This window comes from Protopterus annectens, chromosome 8.part0, assembly GCF_019279795.1.
Source record: "Protopterus annectens isolate FY-2018-M chromosome 8.part0, PAN1.0, whole genome shotgun sequence".
In the NCBI taxonomy this organism is placed as follows: Eukaryota; Metazoa; Chordata; order Ceratodontiformes; family Protopteridae; genus Protopterus; species Protopterus annectens.
Genome location: NC_056741.1, coordinates 461,221,923 through 461,242,890, shown reverse-complemented (window position 1 = coordinate 461,242,890; position 20,968 = coordinate 461,221,923). Strand labels below are relative to the sequence as shown.

Below are 20,968 nucleotides of genomic sequence, written 5' to 3'. Positions count from 1 at the left end.
ACTGGCCTTCCAAAAATTGGTACTTTCCAGCGTCAGGCCACAAAGAGGCAGATACAGGCGCCCTAGAGGCAGATCCCAGCCCCAAGGCTCATACAGGCCTAAACAGTGGGGTGCTTCTACCTCCAAAAGCGGAGAAGACAAATCTCAACCTTATAGGAAACAGTCCCAATGACTTTCCTCTACCAGTACCAAGCACTTATCTTTTGGAAGCTCCCTTAGGGGGAAAACTAGCACTTTTTTCACACAACTGGCACGTGATCACCCAGGACAAATGGGTCTTGAATATAGTGTCTCAGGATTACAGGTTCCACTTTCACACCCTGACAAAGGCAAAAGGCATTCCAGACCTGCCACACAATCAATGGGCAGAGGCACAAAAGCAAGTTTCATCCCTCTTGGACATGAGGGCCATTCAGCGAGTACCACTGCAGGAGCAGGGACAAGGATTTTACTCAACTTTTCTTGGTACCCAGAAAGGACAAAGCCTGGAGACCAATACTGGACCTGTCTCTTCTAAACACTTAAAATTCAAAATGTTGACTCTGCAGCAGCTTCTGCCCATGCTGGGCAAGAAGGCTTGGCTTGTAACCTTGGACCTAAAAGAGGCATACCTGCATGTCCCAATCAGACAGTCTTGCAGAAGCTACCTCAGATTCATAGCTGGCTCAATGCACTACCAATTCTCTGCACTGCCCTTTGGCTTATCTACTGCGCCCAGGGTCTTCACAAAATGCCTGGCACCAGTAATTGCTTTTTGCAGACAGAGGAATTCAAATCTATCCCTACTTGGACGACTGCCTTATTCAAGCAGAGAATAAGGACATTTTACTAAAACATTTGGCGTTTGTAAAAAGATTATTAATTTGCCTAGGGTACACAGTAAACGAAAAGAAATCAAAACTAGTACCCTCTCAAGAGATAATATTCCTGGGTGCAAGCTTAAATACAACTGCCACGATGGCTTATCTCAAGTCAGACAAACAAAGGCAACTGACTTCTTATTTTGATATGTTGGCAACAAAAACCCAGTTATCTGCAAGAAAAATTCTGCAGGTTTTGGGCTTCATGGCATCCTGCATTCTGTTAATTCCATATGCAAGACTGCATATGAGGAAACTACAATGGTATCTAAAAAGTGTTTGGACTCAACTTTACCCACTGCCAGGCAGACAATAACAACAGATGCATCAGATTATGCCTGGGGGGGGCACATGGCAGGAAAATGGCCCACAAGCCAAATGCATCTTCATGTCAATCTAAAAGAAATGCTGGCTGTCCAGAATGCCCTGATAGCTTTCAAGGATCTGCTTCATCCAGGACAACTGCTAATAAAGACGGACAATACTACAATCACATGGCCCATGTCGATGATATAAAGGGATAAAGCAATGACTATGACCCAGGTTCACTTGGCAGCTATGGTCTTCAAGACATGACAGTAGAGGATGGAAATGCCTGTTTTAGGGAGGAAGGGGATTACTCCCATATGGTTTTGTGCCACTGTTCTTGGAGGATATAGGTGAAGGTGGAGTCATCAGACACAGGCCACACAGGGACAGATGTGGGTGTGGTTACCCAAGCCAGTAGTTTTAGTCCATGGAAGTATGTTAGAGGTACACGTGAGATGTTAGATTGTTGGTCCCTGCAGTGATACAGGTTTTATTTAATTTATTTTGTTTACTCTATAGTACATGGATCACAACAGATCATTTTCAAGCACAGCCCAGGATGAAGAAATTACCAAAAGAATAAAAAAGGAACACGTTTGCAAACATGGAGTAAACACAGAATGTAGCTTAAGACCATTTCTGCAAAAATGGGATGTTAGCAAGAGCACAAACTCCCTGAAGGTTCCTAAATGATGGCCCTCCAGACAGCTCCTGTCTTAGAGGATCTGAGGGAAGGATTATCCTTCCCAGGGAATGAATGGGCTTGAGTCTGATGGGAGGAGGCTTGATGGGTGGCAGGCATAGTGGGAAGTAGCACATAAGAAAGAGGGTTCATTGCAGCTCTGGGCAAAGAGGCTCTGTTTGGACACCCTGCAGAAAAGGTGACCAACAGTCTGGCAGGAAAATGGAGAGTCATTCAGTTGGGTAGGATCTTTCCTTTCTCTACACCAAGATGTAGTAGGAGTTATCCCAGTAAAACCTGGCCCTTCTACCCTAAGAAAGATTCTGGTAAACAACCAAATAGTAAGATGGTCTGCTGGGAGAAACCTGAAGATTCTCAGAGCCATGACACCCAAAAGGAGTAACTATGACTCAACAAAGCTGTTCCTCACCCAGCCCTCCAAATTCCACACTTAATCTGTACCTCCTTTCTCCCCTCCTGTAAAAGGCAGTGACCCAGTTAGTACAGCAGTGGTAGGCTATTATACAAAGCTAGTAGTTCTACAGTTATTAAAGCAAGAGTTGCAAACAGCATTTTCAGAAGAAAAAAAGCCAGAATTACTAATCATTCTGTGAGTGTCCAAAGATCTAGTCTCACATTTGATAACTCCCTGCTCCACTAAATGATTTATTTTTCCAGGGAGCCTAAGAAAAGGTACCAGAAAAAAATACCAGGATACAGGGTTTTATTGCAAAATATTTCTTGCTCCAAAAAGTAAGAGACTTTGAGGATGCTCATTTTGGGCCCATCAGCTAAAACACATTTTCAAATGTTTCGTAGTTCATTTGCAAAGCCCTCTGCCTTTATTCCTTCAACAAGCTTGTGTGGTTGTCCTGGATCTAAAAGATCTTATCTTCCTATCTCCATGGTCAGGGTAGACAGATTCCTCTGATTTGAAGAAGGGGCTTCCCTGCCAGTTCAGTCTTGCCATTTGATTCATCTGCTGCACCCAGAATCTTGTGTCTTGGGACAGGTTTTTCAAGAGGAAACATCAACACAAAGGAAATGATGGCAGTGCCTCTAGCTGTCAAGACATTCAAACCTATTTGGTAGTAGGGAGCCTTGCATATACAAACACGATAGCACCAGAATTATGTGACAGTCAGCAGACAGGAAGGTACTCATTTGTACTTTCTGAAAGTTAGCAGTGAAAGCATAGGAGATGGCCCAGACCTCAGGGCTGACTCTCCAGGGCAGCTTGCATCCTGTCACAGACAAATGCATTGTCAGATTAGAGGGGCAGAAATGAAGCCGACCCCGTGAGTGGATCCTAAACAAGGCTGTTTCTGAAAATAATTCACATGTGGGGTGTGCCAGAATTAGACCTTTCTTGACTCTGCATAAAACAAGATACTGAGCAAATACTGCACCAGATACAAACAGTGAGGACCTGAGCAGCAGATGCCTTTTCCATAAAGTGGGCAGGTCTGTTTCTGTACGTCTTTCCTCCAATATACTTGATTCTTAGAAGTTTCAAGGAATTTAGTCTTGTGACCATCTGTGCTTGTCAGTACCCACCTTCAAGCCCCTCTGGTGATATAGAGGCATAAATCCTGGCTACATCCCAGCCAACTTGGGTTCAGTTAGCAGCTTGGGTGACTGACGGAGTGGCATGGAGGGATGGGTGCCACCATTCCTGACCGGGTGGGTGGTCTTGTAGGTGTCTCTAGCAACTATACTTGGTGAAAGCAGAGGATGTATGTCAATGTCATTAGGAGGTGTGGTCCAAAGGAGAGGAAGGGTAGAGATTTTGCTGAGCTGCTTTTGAGGCTGGGCAATATGCTGCATGTCTGCACAGCCTGGCCAGCCCTTGGATGTATAACAGGGACTGCAAGGAAGAGGAGTAGAGGAGAACCAGGGTTAGGTCATGAGTAGCCCCCAACTAGAAGATGGACAGCACTGAGCCCCCCTCCCCCCAGGATGCCCTTAAGATCCTTACTGGCCCCAGTTCAAATTCAAGTATTGGACCTGGAGTGATTGGAGTGCTGGTAGACTCAGTGAAGTGCAAAGGACACTGAAACATCTGTCAGAAGGACAGAAGTGGGGGAAGAGTACTTGCCCTCAGCTATACCCTTTTTGTCATGGAAAACTAGCTGGGTTAGTCACAGGATACATTTGAGGGTACACCTTCAGGTACTGAATGAAGATGGTAATGTATTGCACTGCTTATCCTGCAGGAGCAGATGTTCTTCGTGTTTCACTGTTGCAGTCATCACCTGTGTATTATCCCTGCTGTGGTACCCTCGGCCAGCCTGAATACCAGAGTCCTTGTTTTTCTGCATCGGCTGCTGTTGGTTGTTGGCTGATGTTAGGTCGTCCGTGCTATAAAGGAAGGTAGTCAACGCCATTACATTAGTCTTTCTTGCTGTGGAGCCCATAGCAGAAGCAGTTCACAAGTGTGCTGGTCAGTCTACCAGAGTCTGAATTACAGCTGAAAACGTCTAAAGCTAAGTACTCCATTGGGGATCCTTTTTTCTTGCACTAACCGAGGTCTGAAAAAGTTAACTATTGTCTCGTCTGTCGAAAGCAAATACCACACCGAAACTTCCATTCATACTGCATCACTTGTTTAGGCCCAGACCACAACGACCCCCATTGCCGGTTCTGTGCCCTCTTTAACGCGAGGACCATTCATCATAGAGCTCTTACTGTAGCCAGGTATTTTCGTTCTGAAGTTGCGTCCATCAGTCAACAATCCATAGGCATTCCGAAAAAGTATAAGGATAAAGATAGACAGACCATATAAGGCTGAACCTTCTGACGACTCTATCACGAAGCAGGTAGTCAGATGTTCTTTGTGTTTCACTGTTACAGTCATCACATTTGGGTTATCTGCTTGCAGTAGCCCTCAGTCAGTCTGATTAACAAAGTCTTGGGTCCTGCGTGGTTGCTGTCCCTTCTTCCTTGATGTCAGGTCGTCAGGGGTATAAAACATGCAGCCGACACCATTACATCAGTATTTCTTGCCATGCGGTGCCTGAAGCAGAAGCAGTTTGCAAGTGCCAGTCGGCCGACTTATGAAATTTTCATTTTCGAGTTTCAGAACCGAAGTCTTCAACTAAAGCTAAGTACCCCATTGGGGAAATGTTTTTTGCTCCTTACCGATGTTAGTAAAAGTAAATAATTGCATTTCTTGTGGAAAGCAAATACCTCACAAAGATTTTCATTCGTACTGTATTCCTTGCCTAGGCCCTGACCATGATGTACCTTGCTGTCGGTTTTGTGCCTTATTTAATCAACGCACTATCTGTCTGTATATCTTCGCCTCTAAATATTTTGGTTCTCTGTTTAATTATCCAGAAATGTCGTCAGTAAGCCATCCCACTACTGGCATTCCAAAAAAAACGCAAAGATAGACAGAGAAAGGCCACCTAGGTCCAAAGCTGCCGACGATGCTTCTCCTAAGCCAGTTGCCAGTTCGCCGGTACACAGTGAGGAGCTTTCGCAGGCCTCTACTGAGACCCATTCGGATGCCGCAAGATACTTCAACTGTGGAACCTGCGGATATCTCTACCTTTGATGGATCCGGAGCCGCTGTGCAGGCACTGGCTTCTGAGGGTGTATTCAGGCCTACAGACTTGCATATTAAACAGACTCCTCCTTCTTCTTTAAGGCCTAAACCTCGAACCATGTCTAAAAAACTGACGACCTGCTTGCTCAGGCCTCTATGCTTAAAAAATAAAAAAGAATGGCTGAAGATCTTATAACTTTAATCAGGGGATGCCAACCTCCCTCTTCTAAGAGACCTAGGAATGAATTTGTTTATGAATCCTCTGACTAGGATTCTGTTTTTTTCTGATTCTTCTGATGACCTAGCAGCCTGGCTAATTACCTAATCTCTCCTAAGTAAACCAGTGATGGATATCATTTTAGAGGCAAGGAGGCCTAGTACTAGAAAATCTTATGATGGAAAATGGAAAAGATTCTGTGTCTGGAACCAGTCTCAAGGGATGAACAAGCAGTGCCCAGTTTACCTCACATTTTACAATACTTAACTGAGATGCTTCACAAGGGCCCGTCTTTCTCCTCCATCAAAATTCACGCCGTAGCCATTTCAGCTCATGACACAGAACCTCCCCTCTTCTCCCATCCACTGCTTAAGCAGTTTCTCAGAGGAGCCAAAAATCTACGACCACCCAGGCGAGCCCTAACTCCAGCCTGGGATCTTAACTTTGTATTGGAAAAGCTCACCCTTCCTCCTTTCGAGCCATCTGCCACTGTGGACTTAAAATTCCTTTCTTGGAAAACCGCTTTCCTTTTAGCAATCACTTCAGCAAGAAGGGTATCTGAATTACAGGCCCTCATGGCTGTGGAGCCTTTCATCATCTTTCATGCGGACAGGGTGTCCCTCAGGACCAATCCTTTCATGCCGAAGGTGGTATCCAGTGCGGCCCTTAATCAGTCCATTCTTTTACCAACCTTCTTTCCTAATCCACAGAACAAAGGGGAATGGATACTGCACTCCTTAGACATCCACAGACAACTTAGATTCTACTTGGACAGGACTAAACTTCAAAGGAAATCTGACCAACTACTGGTGGCATTTGCGGCAGGGGCAGAGGGGAAGGCTATTTCATAACAAACCATTTCCAAATGGATAGGCCACTGCATTAATTTCTACTACAAGCACCATGGAAAACCTATCCCACAGGGGATCAGGCGCCACTCAACCAGGGCTGCATCTACCTCTACAGTATTTCTCAGAGGCGTCCCTACCAGGGACATCCTGGAAGCTGCTACCTGGAGTTCTGTACGTATGTTCACCAAGCATTACCATCTGCCAATTTTCTCAAAATCCAGAGCTGGTTTTGCCACTGCAGTTCTGCAGTGCCTTATAGCTGGTCCTAATACTATCTATATTCCTCCTCCCATCCTTAGCTTTGGGTATCTACCCAAATGTGATAACTGCAACAGTGAAACACGAAGAACATAGTACAGTTGTGTACACTTGCCATAAATGTAGATGTTAGAGTGTATTCACTGTTGCAGTCTTGGTTACCCTCCCTCTAGCCCCCTTTCTTCTTTTGACTATACCTCTACTCTCCTTTACTATACGCAAAAGCTTTTTGGTGTATTTGCTTTTTTGTTGGAGGTATATCCTTATTTATAGATTTAATTGCTTCCCATTAGGGGGGCACCTGACATTTGGGGCAAGAAAAACTGATGTAATGGTGTCTGCTGCATGCTTTATACCCCCGATGACCTGACATCATGGAAGAAGGGACAGCAACCGATGCAGGACCCAAGACTTTGGTAGTCAGGCCAACTGAGGGCTACTGCAAGCAGATAACCCAACTGCTATGACTGCACCAGTGACTACACTCTAACATCTACATTTATGGTAAGTGTACTTAACTGTACTTTCTCCGGAATTCAGTGAGGCGCCTTCACAGCTCCTGATGCCCAATTCGATACGTTTCCAAAAGGGTCTCAGTAAAGGCCTGCAGTCTGGTATGCTGCAGAAATCTTCTTAGTCTACCGAGCCTTTGGTTGTCTCTGCCTTGGTTGGATCCGGAGCCGCAACGCAGGCACTGGCTTCTGAGGAGGTTTTTCGCACTACCGAATCTAGACAAAAAACAATGTCTTCTCCTCCAACTACCGTTTCTCTCAGACGGTTGGATACTCTTAGGGCTAGAGGCAAGGCCACTCCTAGGAAAACTACCTCTAGCCACCATTTTACCCCTGCTCCACCACCCCAAGCTGAAATGCTTAAAATTGCATTGGATCTTATCACCCTTATCGGGGTACTCGGGCCACTCTCTTTCTAAAAGGAAAAGAGACCTTTCTCCTGAAATACTTACAGAACAGGATTCTGTGGAGTCTGATTATTCAGAGTTTGAAGAGGAACAGCAACCTCTGACTGCTTATGAGGATTCAGATGCTGAAGAATCCATTCTTTCTGCCTTCCCACCTGAAGACATTTCTTTTGGGAAAACCCTTCACACCCTCGGGGAACATTTCCACTGGGAATCCCAGGACTTCCCTCAGTCTAAAAAAAGACTAAGAGTTTGAAGACTTGCCCCAGCACAGACCCTTGGCCATCCCTCCAATCTTAGAGGTGGTTGATGTCTACCATGAATCCAGCTTAACTCCTGACATCCTCCCACCTGCTCCCAGAAAACCTGACCGGTATTGCAGAGTATCGGATTCTTACGAGTACCTTTACAGAAGTCCTGCTGCAGACCCAGAGGTCATTACACAGGGACCAAAAGGAGCTAAGGCTAGTTCTGCAAATAATCCTATTCCTTCTGACAAGGACTCCAGAGCTCTGGACAGGTGGTATAAAAAAAGTATACACCTCTGCAACATTAGCTGCTCCACATGTTAAAATATCACCAACAAACTGTGGAACTATTAAAACAAAAGATTTCAACCTTTCCTGACTGCCAGTTCAAAAGAGTTAACAGATTTACTGCACTATACTTGTCAAGTGGCTAAACACTCATACTGTGAATATGATGCCTTAGAAACCTTATGCAGGGCAGCAGTGTCAGGATCTGTAATTGGGAGGCATGCATGGTTGAAGGAACAACCTCTCCCTGATCATGTCAAATCTAAATTACTTGATGTACCGTTGGATAAGGACCGCTTGTTTGGAGTAGAAGCAGAAGAGGTGCTTAAAAAGACGGAAGACAAATTAAAATCCATGCAAATAGTAAAAGACTTACTTCAGGTACAACCTCCTAGGTTCAGCAGGAGTTTCCCTCAAAACACTGGTTCTTTCCTGCACCTAGCAGACAGGGGCAAGTTAAGCCCCGCAGGGACAGACCACCTAGACTCCTATCCCAGGGGCAGCAGAGAACCTAACAGTGGACCACTTCCTCTCCAAAGGCAGACAGTTCTAAGCCATGCCTCTATGGCAAAAACTGTCAGTTACTCACTCTCTCTCCCCTCTGCCCTCTTTCCACTCACCAAAAACTAGGAGGAAGGCTTTCCCTCTGCAAAGAAAATTGGCTTTCTGTAACCAAGGACTAAAAGATCTTGAATCATTTTTCAGGGATACAAATTCTCCTTCAATTAATTCCCAATTCCAAGAGGTATCCAGACTCGCCTCCAAATCAGTGGGCAGAGGCATTGAAACAAGTCCAAACTCATGTCCCAAGGGGCAGTAGAACCTGTCCTTTGATATCAAACAGGCAAAGGCTTTTATTCCGGACTATTCCTTGTTCTATCCATTCTGAACACCTTCCTGGTGGTCCCCAAGTTCAGAATGCTAACTTTGCAGCAGTTGCTGCCTATGCTGGCAAAAAATGCCTGATTAGTTACCCTGGATCTAAAAGATGGCTACCTCCACATCCCCATAAGGGAATCCTGCAGTAAATTCCTTCGCTTCAGGGCAGGCTCACAACACTTTGAGTTCTCTGCGCTACCCTTTGGCTTATCTACTGCTTCCAGGGTATTCACCAAATGCTTACCCCTGGCCATAGTCTTTTGCAGACAGAAAAATATAGACATTTACCCTTATCTGGACGACTGCCTCATTCAGGCAGATTGCAAAGAAAAGCTCCCCAAGGACATCCTCTTTGTCAAAACCCTGCTAACCTCCTTAGGGTACACCATCAACGAGAAGAAATCTTCAACGAGACAAAATCAAGGCAAACACCCTCCAGGAAGATCAATTTCTTGGGAGCACTGCTGGACACAGCATCCCAAATGGCCTTCCTATCCCCAGAAAAGCAGAGCTTCCTGCCTCTCTATTTTACATAGCTGGCTTCCAGAAGTCCCCTCACTGTGAGGAAGTTCTTGTAAGCCTTGGGATACATGGCATCTTGCATACTTCTAATTTCTCTGGCCAAGCTTCACATGAGAACTTCAGTGGTACCTAAAGAACCTTTAGTGTCAGCATTCTCAACCCCTAGAGACCTCTCTCCCTCTGATCCCCTGTATAAGGGCCAAGTTTCTCTGGTGGGCAGGGGCCTGTGCCCAAAAGAAAGGTCTGTCCTTCACCCACTGCCCAACCCAGGTAGACCATTACCACCAATTTCTCAGACATGGCTTGGGGTGCTCACCTAGAAGGCAGGTGCCCCCAAGGTCTTTGGGTTGCCCCGCACCTTCCCTTACACACAAACTAGAAGAAAATGGCACATCAACTAGAAGGAAATGATGGCACTACAAAAGGCTCTGACATCCTTCAAACCCTATCTCAAGCCAGGGGTTCTCCTTATCAAAACACACAACACCACAGTAATGTGGTCCATCAACAAACAGGGAGGGACCCAATCTTACCCTCTGTGCAGGCTTGCCATGAACCTCTGGCTGACAGCCTCATCCATGGGGCTACACCTGATAGCCCATTACCTACCAGGGGTGAACAACACCCTGGCAGACCACTTAAGTAGAAACTTACTGACCCCCCATGAATGGCAACTCCACAGAAAATCTTTTTACAAATCATTCAGGTGTGGGGGATTCCGGAGGTGGATCTCTTTGCTTCGCACCTCAACCATCAGCTGAAGAAAATTCTGTACCAGGAAGTATCACCACCTAGCGTGGAAGGTAGATGCCTCAACCTACCCCTAGAACACCCTCTTTGTGCACGCATTCCCTCCTCTGCCTTTTATTCCCAAGGTACTGATCAAAATAAGGGAGGAGAGACCAAAGGCCATCCTCATTGCTCCAGACTGGCCCAGACAACATTGGTACCCCTTACTGTGCAACCTGACCTTACAGCCTCGCAGGCAGCTTCCCCTGATCTCCGACCTCTTAACTCAGGTGGGGGGGGGTGCTGCACCCAGACTTGCAGACTCTCAAACTGTCAGCATGGCTAATACTCTAAAGGCAAACAAGGGGCCCCTGTTAAGCAAACATGTCCTAGACATCATCACAGAGGCCAGAAGGCCCAGCACCAGAAAATTCTACGCAGGAAAATGGAAAAGATTCTGCTTCTGGAGCCAGTCCAGAGGGGAGCATTACCTCACAACCTTCCATCCCTCTTATCCTGGACTACCTAGTGGAGCTCCTTAATAGTGGCTTCTCCTTCTCTATTAAAATCCACCACTCAGCCATTTCAGCTCATTTTGATACAGAACAGCCCCTGTTCTCCCGTCCTTTGATTAAACAATTCCTCAGAGTGGCTTCTAATGTCATACCTCCCAGAAGGCCACCCACTCCAGCCTGGGACTTGATTTAGGTTTTGGAAAAAGTAACTTTATCACACTTCGAACATTCTGCTTCAGCAGAACTAATACCTCTCATGGAAGACTGCTTTTCTCCTAGCTATCACCTCAGCCGGAAGGGTTTCAGAAATTCAGGCACTGATGGCCATTGAGCCCTTCATCTTCCATGCAGACAGAGTCTCCCTGAGGACTAATCCCTCCTTTATGCACAAGGTGGTATCTAATCTAACTTTTAGCCAGACCTACATCTACCCACCGTCTTTCCTAACCCTCAAAACAAGGGGGAAAGAGTTCTGCACTCGCTCGATGTGCACAGACGGCTCAGATACTATGTGGACCGTACTAAACCCTTCAGGAAAACAGACCAACTACTTATCAGCTTTGCCCCAGGGGCAGAGGGGAAGCCCATTTCCAAACAAACCATTTCTGCTATATTTTGCATGGGAAAACCCTCCCTGAGTCTGTTCAAACCCATTCCACTAGGGCAGCCTCCACTTCCATGGCATTCCTCAGAGGAGTTCCCACCAGGGACTTCCTCGAAGCTGCCACCTGGACTTCTGTCCATAAGTTTACCAAGCATTGCAACCTACCTCTGTTTTCTAAGGCTAGGGCAGGGTTTGCCTCTGCAGGGCTTGCTGACCCATTTCTAGGTCTCGTACTAATCCTACCACCCTTCTCCTCAGCTTTGGGAATCCTCTCGCAAGTTGATGCCTGCAATAGTGAAACACTAAGAACATAGTACAGTTGTGTACACTTACCATAAATGTAGATGTTAGTGTGTATTTACTGTTGCAGTCCTGGTTTCCCACCTTCCTTCCCCCTTGTATCTTTATTCTTTAAGGGAGACATAAGTTTCTAACTGTGGCTTGTAGCCACCGAGGCCACCTTTACCATATTTACTTGGGCCTCTGACTGGTTAGGGCAAGAAAAACTGATGTAATGGTGTCTGCTGCCTTTCTTTACAGCACTGGCTACCTGATGTCAGCCAGCAAGCAACAGCAGCTGACGCAGAAAAACAGTGAGTCTGGTATTCGGGCCGACTGCAGGGATAACCAACAGTGAATACACTCCACCATCTACATTTATGGAAAGTGTACACAAGTACACTTTTAATTGAGAGATGAGGAAGGTGCTGCATAATGAATCTATCTTTCCATTGTATTCTGTCTAGCTGCTGTTGAAGAAGTAGAAGGTCTGAGCTTCTAGCCTTTTTGGTAGCTCAGGGTCTTTAAGCTTGAAGTCTCCTTGGCTAAACCTCTGGAGCTTCTTTAGTTTGATATGTTGAGTGAGCCCCATTCCAAAAGGGGCACCATAGTCTATAATTGGCCTTCTGCTTAATATAAGGGAATGATGATCTTTTTAGATCTGGATGATATAGCCTTGGCTATTAGTTGTGCTAAGTAAAAGGATTGTCTGACATTTGCAATGTGGTGAACAAAGGGGATGGAACTGTCAGTCCCTGTCCCTGACAACTTCATTTTGTAGGGAGGAGTATTGTTTTATGTTGCTAGTATAGGAATTATTTGATGTTGCCAGTATAGGGATTATGTATGAGAAAAAAAGTATTTAAGTAGCCATAACAGGAAAGGCTGCGTATGTCGATCGGTTTCAGTGTCTGTGACTCCATTAAGTATGTGAATGTTTACAGACAATTGGATATCTGTCTTACCTGATATGGATATATGTTTTAGGCAGGTTCAGTTTTCTTACAGTTTCATTTTGAGGTATGGTACTGAATGCCTTGGCCAGATCGAGGTAAACTGTATGAACGGTATGACCACTGTGAAGTGATTGCATGACCCTGTCAAAGAAATTAATAAGATTTAAGAAGCATGATCTCTCCTTGAAGGAGACAGATTTTTGTGGGTCAGGCCCAATGAGATTCTACATTATCATAATTAATGAAGTTCTTATAATACGCTCCATAGCATTATAGACCAGACTCCTAAAGTTCTCAGTGTTTGGGTAGGGCTAACCATTGTGGAGACACCACCACATTGGAGGTACAGAATTTGGAATGTAGTCTGTGGTTCAGCTTAGGGTGAACAAATTAAGGTGAAATTTGACAAAAGTATGTCTGATGCTTTTTATTAAGCACCCAGGTATGTTGTCAGGACCAGTGAACTTTGATAACTTAAGAGCATGTGCATTAGTTATGATGAAGAGTGTAAGGGTTTTCTGGGATCTGGGATTAGTGGTGTTTGAGAAGGGTTTTGGAGGTAAAGTTTACTTATTCGCTAGTATGGTCACACTGTCATTGGGATTGGAGGGGGATCACTTTAAGGAAAATTTCAGAGTATTTAGTTTCTTCATAGTTCTGTAACATAGCTAAAGAAGAAATTGGAAGTTGTCCTGTGCTTCAGAAACTGATCTGCATTCACAGTTTGCTTTTCTGATCCTTACAGTACTTTTCAGTTTCTTTTTTGTTTTGTTTAATACTTTCCTCATTCTGTGAAGTTCTAGCGTTGCTCAGCGTTGCTCTACATTTTTATTCTTGTATACAGATTCCAAGATTATGGTATCTTGAAGAATTTTCATTACTCTAAGGAAAGGTAATCTTTGCTCGGAGTTAATGCACTGACATGGAGTGGCACAGCCCCAAATGTTGTGAGGTGGTAAAAGGGGCAAACACTTTTTTTATTGTTACAACGATGTTTGATCACGTTTTTTGCACGCAAGCGTTTGCACATTTGAGTGTGAACACTTGTGATTTTTGTTTGTGCAGCCAAACTGACTTGCCGCTTTTTTGCACTCTAGGTTAGCAATCACTCTTTTCAGGAACAGTGAGTGGCAGCCCAGTCAGCCAACCAAGAGAGGCTTTGCAGGGAAGAATTATTTACTGATGGAGAAACGTGTCAAAACATGTCCCCTTTACAAGGGCTCATTAAAATAAGTAAAGAATTTAACAGAAATGGAATGAGGCCTCAGTTATGGTGAGTACCCTACTCAGCTGTAACTTGTCAGTTGTAAGCAAGAATTTAATACACCTTTTGACTGCAGTACAGCCCTTCTCACTTTCTTGCTGTTTATGCCAGAATGTGTCCTACATTTTAAGCATTCTGCTGGGATCTTTTCGCCTACCCGAAGGATTCCCTTTCACAAGTCAGAGTTTTTATTTAAGAGCTGAAGATTTGTAGCCTCCAGCTTCTGCTTTGTCAAACCACTGGGAGAATTTTGGCTGGCTGACGAGGAAAAGCATTGTCAAGGAAAACTTGCTAGAGCTTCACATAGTGAGTAAGCTCAAATGCAGTTTCACTGTACAGATTGATGTCTTCCCTTTAAAATTGTGTGCTACTTCACAGAAATGTACTTCAAATGTTTTTGTTGCTGTTTTATAGATTGTTATGAATATATGCTATAAATATTTATATTTCAGAAGGGGCAGCAATGTGAATACATTCTTGTTTGATTAGTAAATTGTTTTCAGCAAAAGGGTTGTTGAAGGGAAGTGCAGGTGGCTTAGTGTATATTGCCTAGAATCAAACTGTCTGATTTGCATCAGTTTATAAATTGCCCTGCTTTTAGTGTAGGCTGACGGATGTCCGTAAATAAGGCTGTCATAGAAGTGAAAACTGTTTGTCTTCACGTTAATGATCTATTAGAGAATATCAAAACTGTCAGTTATTGCAAAGGATGTATGTTTTTGTAGTGTATGGAAATTTGATTTTACTCTTGTATATAATTTGTTGTTGATATATGTTTAGTAATTCATACTTTTCTGTCCCATCCCCCCACCACTACATTGCAATATGTGTTTCCAGAATCATACAGCAGCTGTTTGCAGGGCTGTTTGCAAGCTCTGGACTTCCTGGGTCACATCCGTTTTCATGGTGAGTTTGTTCATTTTTTTTATATTAGTGCTACTTAAGGTGGTTACCTGCCCCCTTCTGTGTATCAGTACAATCCAGATATTTTCATTCATGTTAACTGTTGTCTGTTGGTAATCTAGTATGTAGCATGTTATATGTTTGTGGGAACTATAAAACCTAGATGTCTGCCTTCCCTGCCTTTGATGACAAGAGTACAGGATACATGTTTAGGTAGTTGCTGCATTTACTTTGAGCACTATAGTTTCCCATTATGAGAGAGAGACTTATTGACCCATTATCATGAGGCACTGCAGTGAACATTGTTTGTCTTTGTAGTCTTGACACTTTGAATGGGCACTTTTGTCTCGGATTTGTCTCTGTGCTGCTGTTGGACAAAGATTAATTTCATTTTGTAGTGCACAGGACAGCAGTGAACTAAAAACACTGTTGTTATTGTCTGCTTTCTGAATAATTGATTTTTGTTTGTTCAGATATATACTGTATATTGCTTCATTATGAGGAAATGCATTCCTTTTCTTTTCTGCGTTCAGTGTTTCAGCCCGCTGTCACTTGCTGCGTTATGAATCGCTGTTTTCTGTTATCTTGATTGCCTTTCTCTGGGATATTCTAAAATGTCTGTAGATTGTATTGTACTGAATATGTTCTTAGTGTTCAACTGTTAGTCTTGACAGTTGAGATTTCCTGCTGTGAAAGTCTTCAGCAGGCCTGACTACCAGAGCAACGTATTTCGCCTCACATGCTGGTGGACGGCTTAATTGGCGTCAGTACACTCTGGTATAAACAGGGCCAGCCTGTGTCATCATTTCAGTCTTTTCTTCCCCCTGGAGCCCAAACCAGGTTAAGTGCGTTGGCTGGTCAACTGGTCAACACCAGAGAGACATTGTCAAAAAGATAAGGACCCCGTTGGGGAACTTCTTTCTTCTTTGACTCATGTCAGATAGTTAATAATTGTGTCTGTTGTAGTAAACAATTTCCACACAGACTTCCATACACTTTGTGTTACTTGCTTAGGCCCAGACCACAATGTCCCTAACTGTCATTTCTGTGCTAGGTTATCACTAGAACTATTGGGTGTAAAGCAGAGTTTTTAGCTCCTTTTCTGAGGCACGAATCAGTGTAATCACTTACTATGGCATCCACTGGTTGTCCCAAGTTCGATTTACATAAGCACAAAAAGAATAAGAAACAAGAGCCTAGGACCATGGACGACACTCACTCGCCCTTTGACTCGCCTACTAGACTTGCGATTGTTCATTGTTAGTGTTGCACTAGTGATCTTGAGTCTTCCTGCTATGCAGAAACCCACAGTCTGCCCAATTTCTGGAGTGTTTGCATCATCCCTGGCCAACAGACATCCAAAGACTAACATCTAGATGCCAGGGTATAAGAAAGGCATCAGTCAGCTCCATCTTTAGTTCTTTATAGTTAAGTCCTATGCGCGTCACATGTGTCCATAGCACTTGCATTCTGATCAGTCTGTTTTTCCAGAGTATCATCTCCTTCCAGTCAGATAAGTACCCCATTGAGGATTTTTCTGTATTAATTTATTGTTTAAAAAGATCAGCAGTTGTTTGAAGTGTGGGAAGGAAATCCCACATAAAGATTTTTCACTCATTTTGTCTTTTTTACTGGGGCCCTCAGCACATCTCTAATTGTCCTGACTGTGCTAAATTCCAAGCAAAAAACCCTCAAAAGTAGGGCCAAGTTGTTAGCCATCCATATGGGTCCTTGGTTTCTGTTTCATTGGTAGTTGTGTAACCCACAAGTACCACTTGGTCTTCACAACCACGAGGATGTTCATCGTGTTACACTGCTGCAGTTATTACACTTGGGTTATCCTGCTCTCAGGCGGTCCCGCAGTCGGCCAGAGTTCCAAAGTCTTGGTCCGGCGTCGGTTGCTGTCGCTTCTTCCCTGACGTCAGTGCGCCAGGGGTATATAAGATGCATCCGACGCCATTTTCTTCAGTTTTTCTTGCCGCGCAGTGTCTGAAAGCAGTTCGCAAGTTCCGGTTGGCCTATTCCTGAGATTTTCAAAGTCTAATTTCAGATCAGAAGTCTTCAATAAAGCTAAGTACCCCGTTGGGGAAACTTTTTTCTTGCCTCAGACCGATGTCAGAAAAAGTTAATTATATTTCTTGTGAGAAGCAAATACCTCATAAGGACTTCCACTCTTACTGTATTCCATGTCTAGGCCTTGATCATGATGTCACTAGTTGTCGGTTTTGTGCTAGATTTAACAAACGCACTATAAAAAGACGTTTTGATTTTGCTTTGCACTACTTTGGCCGAAGGTTCAATTATACTATGCCGTCGGATCAGCTGTCTACCGCAATACCGAAAAAACGCAAGGACAAGGATAAAGACAGGCATCCGAGGTCCAAAACCGAAGACGAAACCTCTTCTAGGACAGTCGCCGGTTCTCAGTGAGGCGCTTTCGCAGCCCCTGACACCCGCTACCTCAGAGCCACAGGCCGCCTCCAACACCCACGTGGAGACAACTAGGCCTCTTGAAAACTCAAGGTATTGGGCCTACGGAAACTAATCCCTCAGATGGGTCCGGAGCCGCTGAGCAGGCATCGGCTTCTGAGGGTGTTTTCAGACCTTCGCAGCTTACTATTAAAACAACAGCCAATACAAAAGTATCATTAAAGGCAAAGAAACACGTACAGCATTCTCCTGGACAGTCCTCCATGCCTAAGAAACAGATGCTTAAAATGTCCGAAGACCTCATTACTCTAATCAGGGGTTCCTATCCCCCTCCTGAGAAAAGGCCTAGGCAGGATACAGACTGATTCCTCTGATCAGGTTTCCATTTCCTGATTCCTCTTCAGACCAGGGATACTGTCTACCCCCCTATGAGGACTCTGATGATGAAGAATCTATCCCTTCAGCCTCTCCTCCTGAGGATTATTCTTTTGGGGAAACCTTACATACCATGAGGGAGCATTTCCATTGGGAAAGTCAGGATTACTCAGAAATCCAAGAAAAGGCTCTGGGATTTCCTTTTATTGCCTCAGCACAGGCCCCTTGGCTATGCCTGTGCTAGATATTGTGGATGATGTGTTCTCTGAATCCAGCTTATCTCCTGATTCTTTGCCCCCTGCACCAGCCAAGCCATATAGATATTGTAGAGTCCCTGACTCTCACAAGTTTCTTTATAAAAACCCTTCTGCTGATCCAGAAACTATTTCCCAGGGTCCAAAAGGGGTTAAGGCTTCCATTGCAAAAAATCCAGTACCCTCTGACAGAGATTCCAGAGCTTTGGATAGATGGGGGAAGAAAGTATACACTTCTGCAACTTTAGCAGTAAGAGCTTTAAATTGCCAGTTTCACATGCTTAAGTACCAACAATATTTAATGGCTCAGTTGAAACAGAAAATGCTTGCAAGCTCAGAAGCTCCTGATTGTAAAGAAATGCAGGATTTATTGCATGCAGTTGAACAGGTGGGAAAACATACTCTACAATGTGGTTTTGATTCCTTAGAGGCCTCTTGTAGAGCCGCAGTTACAGGTTCTGTGATTCAAAGACATGCTTGGTTAAAAGAACGGCGTTTACCTGATCATGTTAAGGCAAAATTATTGGATGCTCCTTTACAGCATGATACCTTGTTTGGTGTTAAGGCAGAAGAGGTGTTAAAGAAAATGGAGGATAAAGCTAAATCTATGCAAACAGTCAAGGATTTCTTACAGGTACAGCCACCTCGATTTAGCAGAAATTGGCCAACAAAGAATTGGTCTTTTCCAGTGTCAGACAGGCCACAGAGAGGCAGATACAGATGCCCAAGAGGCAGATCTCAACCCCAAGGCTCAAACAGACGACAGTGGGGCACCTCAACCCCAAAAGGAGGTGAGGACAAGTCTCAACCTTACAGGAAACAGTCACAATGACTTTCCCTTTCATACATCAAGCACTTCCCTTTTGGAAGCCCCCTTAGGGGGAAAACTAGCACTTTTTTCTCAAAACTGGCAAACAATCACCCAAGACAAATGGGTTCTGAATATTGTGTCTCAAGGTTATAGGTTCAACTTTCATAGTTTACCAAGGCTAAAAGGAATGCCAGACCTGCCACAAAATCAATGGGCAGAGGCACAAAAACAAATTTCAGCCCTCATGGACATGAGAGCTATTCAAAAAGTACCACAGCAGGAACAAGGACAAGGATTTTACTCAAGACTCTTCCTGGTCCCCAGAAAGGACAAGGCCTGGAGGCCCATACTAGACCTTTCAATTCTTAATACTTACCTGGATATTCCAAAATTCAAAATGTTGACATTACAGCAGCTTCTACCCATGCTGGGCAAGAAGGCTTGGCTTGTTACTATGGACCTCAAATAGGCATACCTGCATGTCCCTATTAGACAAAATTGCAGAAGATACCTCCGATTCAAAGCTGGTACAATGCACTATCAATTCTCTGCACTGTCTTTGGCTTATCTACTGCGTCCAGGGTCTTCACAAAGTGCCTGGCACCAATAATTGCATTTTGCAGACAAAAAGGAATTCAAATATATCCATACCTGGACGACTGCCTCATTCAAGCAGAGACCCAAAGGGCATTCTTCTACAGCATCTGGCATTTGCTAATTTCTCTAGGGTACACAGTAAACGAAAAGAAGTCAAAACTAGTGCCCTCACAACAGATTATATTCCTGGGTGCCAGCTTAAATACAACGGCCCAGACGACTTACCTCACGCCAGACAAACAAGTTCAACTAACTCAATATTTTCAACTACTGGCAATAAAGTCCCATCTCCCTGCAAGAAAAATTCTGCAGGCTTTGGGATTCATGGCATCCTGCATACTACTAATACCATATGCCAGACTGCATATGAGGAAATTACAATGGTACCTAAAAAGTGTTTGGACTCAACACTCTCGCAGTTTAGAAGCAGTAATACCAATGATTCCCTGCCTACAACAGGAGTTTCGATGGTGGGCACAGGCATGTCACCTAAACAAGGGTCAGCCTTTTATCCTACCCACAGCCAGGCAGACTCTAACAACAGATGCGTCGGATTACGCCTGGGGGAGCACACATGGCAGGAAAATGCATTCAGGGCAAGTGTACCACAGACCAGATGCATCTTCACATCAATCAAAAAGAGATGTTGGCTGTTCAAAATGCCCCAACATCTTTCAAGGACCTCCTGCATCCAGGACAATTATTATTAAAGACAGACAACACCACAGTAATGTGGTACATAAACAGGCAAGGGGGCACTCATTCTTATCCCCTATGCAGGCAAGCCATGACCTTGTGGAACACAGCTCTAACGTATCAAGTTCACCTGCAAGCACAATTCCTGCCAGGAAAGAAAAAATACTCTGGCAGACGATCTAAGCAGAAATATCATGGACCCTCACGAATGGAAATTGAATCCACAAATCTTCAGCATGGTAACGCAGAAATGGGGATGCCCAGGCATAGATCTTTTTGCCTCCCTACTGAATTGCCAACTACAAAAATTCTGCACAAGGACTTATCACAAACAAGCATGGAAAGTAGATGCTCTTTTGTTCAGCTGGAAAAACCTAACAGTTTATGCCTTCCCGCCACTGCCTGTCCTTTCAAAGGTATTCCTAAAAGCCAGACAAGAAAAACCACAGATGATCCTGATTGCTCCTGACTTGGCCACACCAGCACTGGTACCCTATCTTAAGGAACTTAGCTCAAGGCCCACCATGGATTTTGCCTCAAATTCCACACCTTCTGACTCAACAAAACAATCAGATCGTGCACGGTCAGCTCAAAACCCTAAACCAGGCTGCATGGCAAATTCATTAGTCAAACAGGCAACACCTCTCTCTAAAGCTGTTATGGATGTCATTTTGGAGGCCAGGAGGCCTAGCACCAGGAAAGCTTACTCAGAAAAATGGAAGAGATTCTGCGCCTGGAACCAGGCTCAAAACCTTGACCTTCTTGTTACAAACATTTCTCAGATTTTACAATACTTAACTGAGATGCTGGACAGAGGCCTACCCTTCTCATCAATTAAGATCCACGCCTTTGCCATTTCAGCACATTACAACATGGATCCTCCTCTATTCTCTCATCCCTTGCTAAAACAGTACCTCAGAGGGGATAAAAACATAAGACCGCCCCGGAGAGCACCAACTTAGGGCCTCAATT

General features: G+C 44.3%; 1 protein-coding gene across 1 annotated transcript in view; it reads left to right on the top strand.

Annotated features, from left to right (window-relative positions):
• The window catches only part of RNF115 (ring finger protein 115), a 766,070-nt gene that overhangs the window by 216,664 nt on the left and 528,438 nt on the right, over positions 1-20,968 (top strand). The window contains exon 6 of the mRNA XM_044079986.1: positions 14,768-14,836. Coding sequence (XP_043935921.1) covers positions 14,768-14,836 — 69 coding nt within the window. The remainder of the gene's footprint in view (positions 1-14,767; positions 14,837-20,968) is intronic.